The following is a 13,529-nucleotide window of genomic DNA, read 5'->3' on the forward strand; positions in this document are numbered from 1 at the left end:
CCCCTCCCTCTCTCTCGGCCGCCGCCCTTGCCGTGCGTGCGGTGCTAGCACACCGACGCCCGGCGTTTCATCCCCGTACGTGTGGACTCCATGGAGGCGCTGCTGCGACTGCTGCGCTGATCGGCTGCTGGGATCAAGTACGAGGAGCTCGGTTTGTGGGACGTGATCGACTACTTCCTCTACATCGACGCGCGACTTCTTCCGCTGCGCTGCGCGTCTAGTGGTAACGATCTATGATCTTCTACTCGCAAGTATCTTGGGTTTATGCGGTAGTGATGCTAGCGTAGCCTACCCGTTTCCCTACATTAGATTGGTAAGTTCTCCAAGGCACTTAATGTTGTCTATGGAGTTATTCATTAGATCAAATAAGTTTAGAGAACGTAGAGACCTCAAGTTGCTGATCCCTTCTGGTAGCCTTGCATTGTTTGGAATTCTCAGATGCAACAAGCGAGGCAGATGAACAATATCTAATGGAATGCTTCGTCCATTATCTATATCAAATGTTTCCAAGTATTGTAGCTGTCGAATTTGCCTTGGCAGCTCACACTTTTTACAGCCTTCAATCTTTATATATCTCAGCTGGTACAGTTTGCAAAGTCCTGTCAGGTCGATGTTTCTTTTCTCCACACTGGGATAAACATAAAAGTCAAGAACTAGAACTCTCAGAACCTTGAACAGTGGCAGAATTTGTATCCACTGAGAAGTCCGAAAGATTGCAACTGAACGGACTTGTGAAAGACATGCCTTTCTTGATAGCAATGTGTCATCATTTTTAGCTGTACCTTCCAAGCAGAGCGACATTCGACGGGCCTTATGTTGCAGCTCCATGATTGCTCTTGCGTTATTTATGACAGCAACGAAATTCTCCTCTGCACACTTGAGCAATATAAGATCAAGCATCATATCATGAACTTTGCAAACTGTCACAATAGAGCCGTTGTTGCCAAACCTCACAGGTTGAATAAGATTCCTGTTGATAAGCTCATTCAAGTAACTTCTTGCAACCTTCTCTGCAGATTGTCCCTCCCATTTTCCAACAAAACCTTCACCTGCCCACTGAAGTGCCAAATCAACCGTTTGTATAAGGTGGTCCTCCGGATACATGCCAAGATATAGCAAGCATGTCTTAAGATGATGTGGAAGATCACTGTAGCTGAGGTTCAAAATCTGTCTCATTTCTTCTATGGTACGATTTGTTCCACGGATGGAGCTCAAAGAATCCCGCACATGTGCCCACCTTTCCTTCTTTATAGCTTCACTAGCTAAAAGGCTAGCTATACTATTGATTGCAAGTGGCAAACCACCACACTTTTTGAGTATTTCTAAAGAAATATCTTGAAGTTGGCGAGGGCAAGAATCCTCAGAACCAAAAATCCTACCGAAGAACAATCTCCTTGAGTCTGCTTCACTAAGAGGTTCCATGTTAAAAATATATTGACGACTGTTGGAACAACAAGCCATAGCCACACTCTGAATTCTGGTGGTTGTTATTACTCTACTGCCACGGTTATTTTGGGGGAAAGCACATTTGATAGCATCCCATGCTTTTGTATCCCATAAATCATCGATAACAATGAAATACCTGTAAAACAATTCAACGGAACATCCATTAAACTGGCATTCAAACCAACCACACTGGAAAATTTAGTTATCTTCACCATGTGTATTATCAATTATTAAAATCAATAAAAAATTTCCCTTCTTGAAAAAAATCAATTAATAAAGGTTTCAAATTGAATAAATCCTACCAGATTATCATATAATAATATTTACTTTGAGGCAACTTGGCACTATATAGTTTATCACATGAACAGAAAAAAATCACAGTTTAATTGCTCTGCAAAACAAAGGAAGCCTCCTTTTTAATTTCTAAAAAGTCTAGCCATTATTTTGAACAGGGTTGACACGCCAACTGATTTACAACTAGAAATTAGGAAGTTCAAGCATATTTAGTATGTGAAGTTATATACTAAGAAAGTACACAATTTCTACAATCTATATTCAAAAAATTTCTTGATTTCTTAAAGAAAGATGTAAACTCTATATATAATTGATCATCAATTTTTAGTTATAAATACCAAACACCCTCTAGTGGATGAGGCTTCCTTTTCATTAGATATCTTTTTACAGGTCATGAGCTCTCCATCTCACATTAGCTTCAGTTAGGCTATTCCCAATGCAAGGTTCTTAGGAGTTTTATTCTATGCCACATAGGAAAAAATTGTGACATGGCATGAAATTTATAAGGAGGGAGAAAAGTTGGGTTTGAAAGTAGAATGAAACTTCCACCGAGAGTGATTCGTTTCATTATCACACCTTTTTGCTGATCCCGTATAGACCTTGACTATTGTGCAAGTACTTTCTCCTTCCACGTTTATAAGGCATGGTGGAACATGGCACGATTTTCTAAACAACACTTTGACCACTTATTTATCATATTTTATATCACTTATGATTATAAATTTATAATCATTGTAAACTATATTTGATTATGAATCCAATCATATAAATTTATATTATAAAAATAAAAAATTAATAGTCAAATTATTGGTCATAGATGGGAAGGTTTGAATCTTAATATGCGTGTGTGCCTTATAAATGTGGAAGGAACGAATAATTAATTTAGTAATAATTGCTACCGGTTACACACTTCATGTGGACAACACAACCAATGTGTGCCTTATAAATGTGGAAGGAACGAATAATTAATTTAGTAATAATTGCTACCGGTTACACACTTCATGTGGACAACACAACCAATGTAATAATTAAATAGCATATAGCGGCATGGTAGCGGATTAGTGTCCCTATAGTGTATTGCGGGTAGCGGGTGCTAAATCAAAACATTGGAATTCGAAAAATACTCAAAATCTGCAGCATATGAATATTAACATAATGTTTACTTCAAAAATTCAGAAGTTTTTAATTAGCCATTACATTTCATGCTACATGAGTCACGAAGAAACATAAATAAATAGATGTAATTAAGAAGATGCATGGATACGTATTAATATTAAATTCTCATATCAATGAAGAAAAACATCATTTATCTTTGCCTAAGACATCGTTTCAATATTCTAATTGCCTTTTGATCCACATCCATTCTAACTTACACCATAAATGTAGCAAATAGTGGCCTAACATGAGCAATAGCAGCGCTGAGCGTAATAGTGGACGCTTAGTCTGAACTAGCTATTTTAGGTCCGCTACCGCTTGGAGGTAGCAGTAGGTCCGCTACCACTAATACGGGTGCTATGAACACTATTTATTACCTTGAACACAATGCAATAATTAAATTATATGGCTAGCATATGAAGTTGTGAAGTAAAGCTGTGTATTGTGAATAATTGTTTTATTCATTAAATTAAACCTATAGAAATGATATGGTACTCTTGCAACCCGTGTAATGAAACACACACCCCTGAGAGTGGTGTTATTATGTTAGGCCCAGTTATGAATATGTTAGGACAATCATTAGCCTTCAAGATGAAGGAGGTGGCGGCATCATAGTGTCGGCAACTTGCTTGGAGCGATGACATGGAGAATTAGGTTTTCGGATGGCGCCATCGAGGAGGGGATGGTGCCGTCATTGTGGAATAATTTTCTCCAGTCACTTCTCCGTTTTGTCGTGGTTAGATCCAACCATGGTGAAGGGTTTGTGAGAATAAGTCTGTCCTTCGAGCTGATGTCAATCAGTCTTGGATCGGATAGATTGGGATCAGTCTCTCTTCTTCATCGGTGGCAGAAAGAGGAAGAAGAAAGATGCAAGAAGGAAGAAGAAGAAGATTGTGCTTGTTCCAACCTACAGGGATGTTGGTCGCTGTTCTTTGGGCGCTTGTTCTCAGCCTGCTTGCTGAGCCTATGCCTGTGTGGCCTTCTATTTGATTTTTTTACACAGATTTGGAATTGAGATTTGGAGCTGCTTAGTGCATGAGTACTTTGAGAGTGTTGCGTGCATCTTAATGATGTACTCAGCTTTGATATAATATAATTCTTCTTTTGATCTCAAAAAAAAAGAAGCAGGCTCTGCATATTGAGAGATACCCGACAGCATGGGTAGCATTAATTCTGAAATCAAGGAACAATACTGCAGAAAGGGGCTTTGATCGCTTACATTTGTCCCAGCAAGTATTGGACCCGGGCTAATATGAATATTTGTCCCGGTTCTAAAGGCTAGGGGATGAAAGGGCTCTTTAGTTCCGGCTGGAGCCACCAATCCGGATTACCCTTTAGTCCCGGTTGGTGGCTCCAACCCGGACCAAAGGATTCTTTAGTCCCGATTGGTATCACCAACTCAGACTAGGGTCCTTCATAGGTTAGTTCAAAAGGAAAGGATCCCATATAGAGTCACGTGTGTTGTGTAGGTGGGGTGGTAAGGAAGCTGTATGAGGTAAAATGGGGTTGGGGACGGGGAGAAAAAGGGGTTTCTGTAGTAGTGGAAGAAGTAATGATGTTTTTAGCTTTCCAATCTATACTCGACATTTCGGCAACATGGGTAGGAGGACACAATTGTAGTCAAACAAGGAACCCACGGCACAGATAATTTCAGAACTGGTGGATGGTTATATATAGTGTGACACATTCAACGAAGAAGTTTGGACTGCTAGACAAAAACAAGGTTACGATGGCAGATTTGCAGGGAGGAGGGGCACATTTGTTTTCAGCACATGGATATGCAAGCAGAGGTGCATCGGTTGTAACTGTGGCAGCCATGCTGGATTGAGTGTGTGGAGCACCAAAGGACAACTAACATCCTTAGGTGATTTAATCCATGTATGCGGTTAAACATCTCATATAGTGGATCGCTTATCTTTCTCTTTTAGAACAGAAGAAAGAGTTTTGTCAAACTGCATTTAGTATTGGTAAATCATAAAAACACAATGAATCTTTTAGGGGTTATGTTTTAGCATCGATCTATAGCTACTTCCTCATTAAATTACTAGGAACACTATAAGGAACATGGCCCAATTAGGTCATAGTTTGTGATTTTGTTGATTGTGTGACAACATAATCAATGGGACTAGCAAGTTTGTGAGATCATATTCGTAGGATTTCTAAGTCTCATAGATGTAGTCCAAATCATATCCACGATGTCCAAATCACTGTCAGGTGTCCAAATCATGGTGAAAACCCAAAGATAGAATATATTGAGGTGTCCAAATGACAGCCGAGACGAGTTGAACAAAGTGCAACATGAATACAAGCGTCATTGGAAATGACGGTATGGAAGATGACATCGTCGGTGCAATTATAGTTGCAAACCACAATCAAGAACTGGAAAGGTCAGCTTGACCGGTTAAACCGACGACTCATGCGTTGGTGCATTAGTCTGACCATTGGATGCACAAGTGCACCAGGAAAGACCTAACCGGTTAAACTGACAGTGCTAAAGCAGAGAGCATCGGTGCATTGAACAACGGAAGTGAAGGCAAAGTGAAGAAAACCTAGTGCAATTGGTTAAACCGACGGTGCAATCAAGAGGCGTCGGTGCAATGACGCTGGCTTTGTCCAGAGGGGATGTCAAGCAGCAAGGGCACATGTCTTGGAGATTGGTTAAACTGACACGACATCGGTGCAAGCGTTGGTGCATCCACGTCAGCATCAGCAGCTATCAGAAGGTCCAACAGCTAGTATCAGACTGTGTGCGACTGGTTGAACCAATGCTATATGCAATTTTGGCATAACGACTAGTTTTGGCTCTCTTGAGTTGGTGGTTTATATATACGCCTCACTCCGGGTCATTTAAGGTTGCTGGAGTCTAGAGAAAACACACACACACATTGAAGAACGTCACCAAGCCATCTAAGAGCCAATTGATCAAATCCTTAGGTTTAGCACAAGCTTTGTGAGTGAGAGTGCTATGCTAGTTCAAGTTTGAATGAGTGTGCAAGGTGTAGTTGCCTTCTGGCTGGTAGTAGGAGTGAACCAAGCTTGTGTCTCGGTTGGCCAGCCCTATTAGAGCTTTGGTGGCTCGCCGGCTACATCTTCGACCCTCTGGCTTGGTGTGGAGCGGCGTCGACATCTTTGTGCGGGGGATGTGGAAACCCCCATCCTTCATGAAGAAGCTCTTTGGTGGAAAGTGGGATAAAGGTGACCGGGAACTTTGCATGAGCCATGGTGCCCTAGCCTTAGTGGAAAGTTAAGGTTTCCGGGAGAGACTTGGTGGCTGAGAGCAGTACTCTTAGTGAGTGCTTCAAATACGTGGACTAGGAGGTTGCTTAGTGCCTACCGATACCACAAGATACATTCTTGTGTGAAAGGTTCGCTTCCTCTCTCCCCCTCCTTTATGTTTCCGTGTTTCATACTTGCAACTTGTGTAATTTAATTTCTTAGAGTAGCATCAAGGTAGGATTGTCTATAAGAGCATCTCCAAGAGTTTTCCATATTTTACCTGACATATCTTGTGTTTTGCCAACTTCTAAAAAGATATGCCAAGTAAAAAAAGAGCTTATCTCCAACAGTTTGGCATAATTCACTTGCCAAATCCAGATCTAACTTACATCAGCAACCCTGAGAGAGAAACAAAATTATATTTATGCCCTTCCACCTCTTGAAAACTTAAATCAGGAACCCTTCTCTGTTATTTATTTCTTTTTTCACCCTCCCACCTGACTAGAAACCACGATGCCAACCGCGCGCCGCGCGCGTATATTTACGCGCTGGAGGCTGGTTTTTCCCAAGTTGCCAAAAATTGCCAAGTCTTTTGCCAAACTGTTGGAGGTGTATTTTTAACGTTTTTGCCAAAAATCAAAGATGGCAACTCGATTTGCCAAACTGCTGGAGATGCTCTAAGTTGCAAAACTCTTTTGGGATGAGGTTTCACACTAGTTGAACCATAGTTGCACATTTAGATATCATTTTTTAGTTTATGTTTTGTGCAATTTAGTTGGAGCTATAGGTTAAGGTTTTTAGTTGCTTAATTCACCCCCTCCCCCTCTTAGCCTACGAACACCAATTCCTTTCAAAAACAAATGGTGCCTGCATAGTTATGCACCATTTTGTTAAACCACCTTCCGGAGCTAATACAAAATCGTACTCCGACCCATCCCTATTTCCATCCTTATGAACTACAGAAGCTAACAGCAATGGATTTCACATACAAGCAATTATGAAATTATCCGCACTAATAAAATACCTGAGAATTCATCAAGACATGCACTGACACAGGAAAACATAGTAATTAAGTTGATTAGTTGCTAACCTTATTATCAAATGCATCCAGCAGCTAGTGAGCACTTATTATTAAATGCATGCAACTAGAGTAGTATCGCTATTTCAAATTATAGTTCACTTAAGTTTCATCCTGAAGCAAATATATTCATCTTTGACCAAGTTTATATAAAAAATATAATAGCATCTACAATACTAAACAAATGCATTATCAAGATATGATGGAACTAAGTTGATGTTGTACATGTTGATGATTTTTTCAAGAAATTGTGTTGAAGTTGAAGAAGTTTAACTTAGAACAAAACTGAAGTGAGGTGTAGTTTGGAACGGAGAAAGTATTATATATGAGAAATGCCAAGAAAAAATCACCTCTTATCTTGTAGACGATTCCTGAGGTTGTCAAGGAGATCGTGCAATTCGCAAGAATCACAAGAAGGTTCTTCCTCAAGTTTCCTAAGCTTCGAAAGCAAGTTACTAAGAATTTTTTTAATGTCAGGTTTTTGAGACACTGAGAGAAATGCTCGGCAGTCAAAGTGGTCCTGCAGCTTACGGTATGCCTGATCTGCAAGTGTTGTCTTGCCTAGACCTCCAAATCCGACAATTGATACCACCTTCAACTCTAGGTACCCATCAATTAGCCACTTTACAAGCTTATTCATTGGCCCCTCCAAGCCAACAAGATGAGCAACATTAGCATAGAGTGCAATAACTCGCTTGTCAATGGCCACATTGCTTGTCCTGGTGATACGCTCATCAAGCTTATATCTCCTGCGCCGCTCACTGGCGTCATGCAGCAAAATCTTTATCTCTTTGATACGTCCACTAATCTGATACTTAGACCTCAACGTTTTTAAACGTCGCATTAACCCATTAGTTTCACTTTTATCCTCTTTGTGAAGCATAAAGTCATCAATGATGTCTTCGATGTCATATGACATCTCCCTCACTTGGTTTCTCCAGTACTTGGTTTCGCAATCAAGGTCATCCATATCAGCAAGCTTCTCAAGGAGTAAGTTCATGCTTCTAAGCTCTTCACTGAGAAACTGCAGCTTCTTTTGTGAGCCTCCGAACTTGCCGATCTCCTCCCCCAATAGGTTTGTCAGCTTACCCAGCAGGGAGTTCATCACTCCAGTAGAAGCGCTCACCATTATTTCGGCCATCTCTTTGTGGCGCTACCGCTTTATTTTGGCTCCCTAACTGCCTCTGACGTACCTACAATATTCGTACTTCATGTTAAGGATGCCATCAGTGATATAATTAACTGAATGATGGTACTTGTATACATGGAAAAAACAAATCTTATTTCATGGCAATTAAGAGTGAACTTCAGAGTATATGCGAATGGAAATCAAATACCTGTGCTGCCGCCGTTACCATCCCAGGCTGCTTACAGCATCCTAGTCAAAGCACACAGAGACATCCTTGCGCCGCCACCGTACCATTCCAATGCCCCATGCTACATGCCTGCATCTCCAGAGTGGTGTGGCTGCTTCGTCGGTTGGCTGTAAGTACCTTGAGGTTTCACCCTTCCAAACTATACCTCACTTGCACATTTGCGGAAAATAAAGAGGTAGAACAGCTTGTTAGATGAGATCAAACTTTGCATCTAAGAGAAACCTGTACTGTGCCTTCGAATGACATACCTCAGGTAGCCCCACCGTTGCTTAGTTAATACTGTAATACTATGTGGTGGGGAGACAAGACAGATTTTTATATTTCTACAGTGCCCTGTGATCATCTACTCTAACTGAGGCTCGCTTCTCTAAATGTGTCGTCGTCCTGTTATAGCCGTTGCAGATTGCTCACATGGAGCACACATCAGCTGTCAGTCTTGGCGTGAATCTAGATGGTAACTCAGTGCTTAGCAATAAACAACTGGATTTGAAAGATTTAGATCCAGATCGTACCAAATAACATACGATGGGGGCAGGCCCCAGGTGAGATCTGTTCAATATATAAAAAAGATGCATTGTATGCAACTGAGTAAATTCAATTGGTATCGCTGTGTTCGCTTGGCTGTGGCTAATGGATGGTGTTGATTTGTTATGAGAGAACAGTACTGCTGACTGGCTGGTAGTTAGTGGCTGGTGCTGATTTAGTATGAGAGAACAGTACTGCTGGCTGGTTGGCTGACAAGTCAAGCGAACATAGCGCATCGCTTTGTGCCATTTCCATCCAATCGTCCCTTCATTATGATCATAGCGCGCATAGGAAGCCTCATCTTGTGCTAAAAGGATACTTGTGTCAACCTCAATTGTGAACGGAGTCATCTCTTAAACCTTGTTATATTCTTCATCTATGACATCGTCGACTCCCACAATTTTTCTTTTATCTGACAAAACTATTGTGGTGCATTGGCTCATCACCTTCTGACTTGACAATCATTGACTTATTACTAGACTTATCCTTGTGTTTGCTAGACATATCTTTCACATAGAAAACTTCACTGACATCCTTAACAAGGACTTCATGTCGATAGCCAAGCTCTTTGAGGTCTACTATTGTTATTTCGTACTCGTTGATGTCGACGTCTTTTCCGGTCGGCTTCACCCATTGGCAACGAAATAGAGTAATCTTCACCGGTCCATAGTCGAGTTCCTAGATCTCCTCAATGTAACCAAAATATGAGTTGGTTTGTCCACTAGAGTCTGTGGCATCAATACGACACCACTATTTTGATTGTAGCTTTTGTTGTCTTGGGCTCTTGGGTAAAATGTTTATCCAATAATTTCATATCCTTGGTACGTCAAGATTGAATTGGATGGACCCTTAGGCAGCCAGGCTAGTTGCTCATGAATTTCATCATTGCCTATGAGTTCATTCTACAACTAGGTGGCAAAAGTATTGTTGTGATGCTTTGTAATCCAGGTTTCAGACTTTAAAGGGTATTTGGTTCACACCATCTTCTTGTGCTCCTCCATGTATGGAGCCACCAATGTTGATTGTTGCAAAACTGTGAATTTTTCTTTCTCAATGTAGCATGGTCAACAACAACAACATAGCCTTTTGTCCCAAGGAGTTGGGGTAAGCTAGAGATGAAACCTAAAAGACACAAAGGTCACGGTTCAGGCACGTTGATAGCTAGTCTCCAAGCGCTCCTATCCAAAGCTACCTCCTCAGAGATATCCTAATCTTTAAGGTCTCTCTTAACAGACTTGTCCCAAGTCAGTTTAGATCTACCTCTACCCCTCTTTACCCTATCGACACGCTTTAGCACCCCACTATGCACCGGCGCCTCCGGAGGCCTCTGTTGGAAATGCCCAAACCATCTCAACCGATGTCGGGTAAGTTTCTCCTCAATTGGTGCCACCCCTACCCTTTCCCTAATAACTTCGTTCTAGACTCTATCCCTCCTTGTGTGCCTGCAAAATCACCACAACATCTGCATCTCTGCTACACTCAGTTACTGGACATGTCGCCTTTTTGTAGGCCAACATTCAGCACCGTATAACATCGCCGGGCGAATCGCTGTCCTATAGAACTTACCTTTTAACTTTTGTGGCACCCTCCTGTCACAAAGGACACCAAAAGCTTGACACCATTTCAACCAGCTAGCTGAGATTCTATGCCTAACATCTTCATCAATGTCGCCATCCTTTTGTAGCATCGAACCTAAATACCGAAAAGTGTCCTTCTGGGCCACCACTTGCCCATCGAGATTAACATCACCACCCTCATGCCTAGATGCGTTGAAATCGCACATCATATACTCGGTCTTGGTCCTACTAAGTCTGAACTATTTTGACTCTAATGTGCGTCTCCACAGCTCTAACTTCCTATTAACCCTTGCTCTACTCTCGTCAACTACCACCACATCATCAGCAAAGAGCATACACCATGGGATATCACCTTGTATGTCCCTTGTGACCTCATCCATCACCAAAGCAAATAAATAAGGGCTCAATACTGACCCCCTGATATAGGCCTATGTTAATAGGAAAGGCAGTGGTGTCGCTATCACATGTCCGGACAAACGTCATCGTATTCTTGTACATATCTATGATGAGGGTAATGTACTTAGTTGGGACTTTGTGCTTCTCCAAGCCCACCACATGACATTTCTCGGTACTTTGTCATACGCCTTCTCGAGGTCAATAAATACCACGTGCAAGTCCTTCTTCTGCTCCCTATATCTCTCCATCAATTGTCGTATTAGGAAAATCGCCTCCATGGTCGACCTTCCAGGCATGAACCCAAACTGGTTTTGGGTCACACTTGTCACTCTTCTTAGGCGGTGCCCAATAACCCTCTCCCAGAGCTTCATTGTATGGCTCATCAACTTAATCCCACGGTAGTTAGTACGAGCTTCATCATATGGCTCATCAACTTAATCCCACGATAGTTAGTACAACTCTGAACATCTCCCTTATTTTTGAAGATCGGTACTAATATACTTCTTCTCCATTCTTCAAGCATCTTGTTTGATTGAAAAATGAGATTAAAAAGCTTAGTTAACCATACTATCGCTCTGTCACCTAGGCATCTCCACACCTCAATGCAGATACCATCAGGGCCCATCGCTTTACCGCCCTTCATCCTCGTCAAAGCCTCCCCGATCTCTGCCTCCTGAAATTTCCTCACAAAACGTCTGTTGGTATCGTCAAAAGAGTCATCTAGCGCAAAGGTAGTACCCTCATTCTCCCTATTAAACATCTTGTCGAATTACTCTCGCCATCTGCCCTTGATCTCGTCATCCTTCACTAGAAGTCGATCTGTCCCATCCTTGATGCATTTGATTTGGTTGATGTCCCGTGTCTTCCGCTTGCGGATCCTAGCCATCGTATAAATGTCCTTCTCCCCTTCTTTTGTGCCTAGTCGCTGATACAGGTCATTGTTGACAGTCGTTAAGTGCGAAATATGACCGTCAACTATACTCATAAAAGAAGGAAAACTATACCTCTTACTCGCATATTTGTATCACTAACCTAGCTCCACAGTTGTTTTTGAAGATTTATGATTTTAGGAGCACAAGTCCGGAATAAGAAGAAAACACGACGAATACGCAGACGAAGTCACAAACGATCACGTCTGGTGTGACACATACAAAAGAGGTCCCACAAACCAGATCAAACTGACCAACCAAGCCCGGCACCGACCATCTGACATCAGGACTCACCAGGTAGTGTGCCAGAGAAGGTCGGTGGCCAGAGGTGGCAGGGGGGTTTGGCCGACCCCACCTATAAGCCAAACAGGATGAGTTTTTGACGGGAAGCTTGATCTTATCCTCCTGAAGGCGGTTGATAATGTTTCCATATTTATCTTGGTGGGAACCGACCTCAAGAAGCTATATAAGGGGCCTCACACCACTCACACCACACACACCACTTGAAGGCCTCTCTCTTTACACTCTCTTGTGACTTGTACTCCTTAGGATAGTGGAGCTAGGCTAGTACTTCATCTCCTTAGCGAATCTAGTCGTCCTCGGGGTCGGCGAGAAATCCTCAGCCTCTGGTATGGCTTTTTATTCCGACTTTCTTTATGCTATTCATATTGAGTTCGTTCTTGGTTATGTTGCTATGTTCTTAGCTTGCTTAGCCTTGATCAGTGCTTTATCAAGTTATTCTAGTTGCTTGCTTAGACCAGATGATCTGGGTAAGGATATCGGTTCGTTGTGCTTTCGGGCTTGCCTTAGCATCTTACCTGTCCATCCGAAGGGTGGGGGACCCGGGGGTGCTAGGGTAGTGACTTCATATGCGGGCATGGTGCCCGGGTATGCAGGATCCTTTGGATATGACGGTGCTCCACGGTGTGACTGGGGTAGACCGCAGGTGGTGACAGCCCTGTCGATCCGCCGGGAAGCTGCTTCTCGGTTAGCGTACTCCCCGATGTTCGGGTACTGTGTAGGAGTTCATGCAAAGATGGAACGGGACTGGATGTTCTACAGTGCGGGTCATTCTCCCCAATATCCCTAATTTCCTAGCACCTGCAGCTCTAAGCATGTGGCTAACTGTTGACACCGTTTTTTGACACATGTCAAGGAAGGTGATTTCGGTGAAGGAAAGGTGGCCGATTCAAAAGAAACAAAAAGATGCACAGAGTTAGGATCGGCCGATGGGAGTCCGTCTAATGGACCAGGAGAATATTCTACAAAGATACTGATTAGTCCACTTTGGTACTCGGCCGATGGATAATTGAAGTCAAGGAAGGAGGAGAGGATCCGGGCTCTGCAAGAATCTTGATGATTCGGTTGTAGTATTTAAAGTAGTTTATCTTTTAGAACGTCTTTTCTTTTTAGTCAAGTAATGTTTGCCGTAATCGACTAGGACTTAATAGTGCTAGGCCATATATATTAGTTGGAAGGGACCGGAAAAACTTGATACACATCCAATACAACAAACTTTACAATTCCTTTGCACTTT

The 13,529-nt window shown here is 42.2% G+C and overlaps 2 protein-coding genes across 2 annotated transcripts; both read right to left on the reverse strand.

Annotated features, from left to right (window-relative positions):
- Nucleotides 1-300: 300 nt before the first annotated feature.
- LOC120669361 (disease resistance protein RGA5-like) lies at nt 301-1,569 on the reverse strand. The gene has a single exon (XM_039949129.1). The coding sequence runs from the start codon at nt 1,459-1,461 to the stop codon at nt 301-303; it is 1,161 nt and encodes a 386-aa protein (XP_039805063.1). The 5' UTR covers nt 1,462-1,569.
- A 5,966-nt stretch (nt 1,570-7,535) lies between these two features.
- Nucleotides 7,536-8,357, reverse strand: LOC120669362 (disease resistance protein Pik-2-like). The gene has a single exon (XM_039949130.1). The coding sequence runs from the start codon at nt 8,328-8,330 to the stop codon at nt 7,536-7,538; it is 795 nt and encodes a 264-aa protein (XP_039805064.1). The 5' UTR covers nt 8,331-8,357.
- Nucleotides 8,358-13,529: the final 5,172 nt, after the last annotated feature.

Source organism: Panicum virgatum, chromosome 4N, assembly GCF_016808335.1.
Source record: "Panicum virgatum strain AP13 chromosome 4N, P.virgatum_v5, whole genome shotgun sequence".
Classification (NCBI taxonomy): domain Eukaryota; kingdom Viridiplantae; phylum Streptophyta; class Magnoliopsida; order Poales; family Poaceae; genus Panicum; species Panicum virgatum.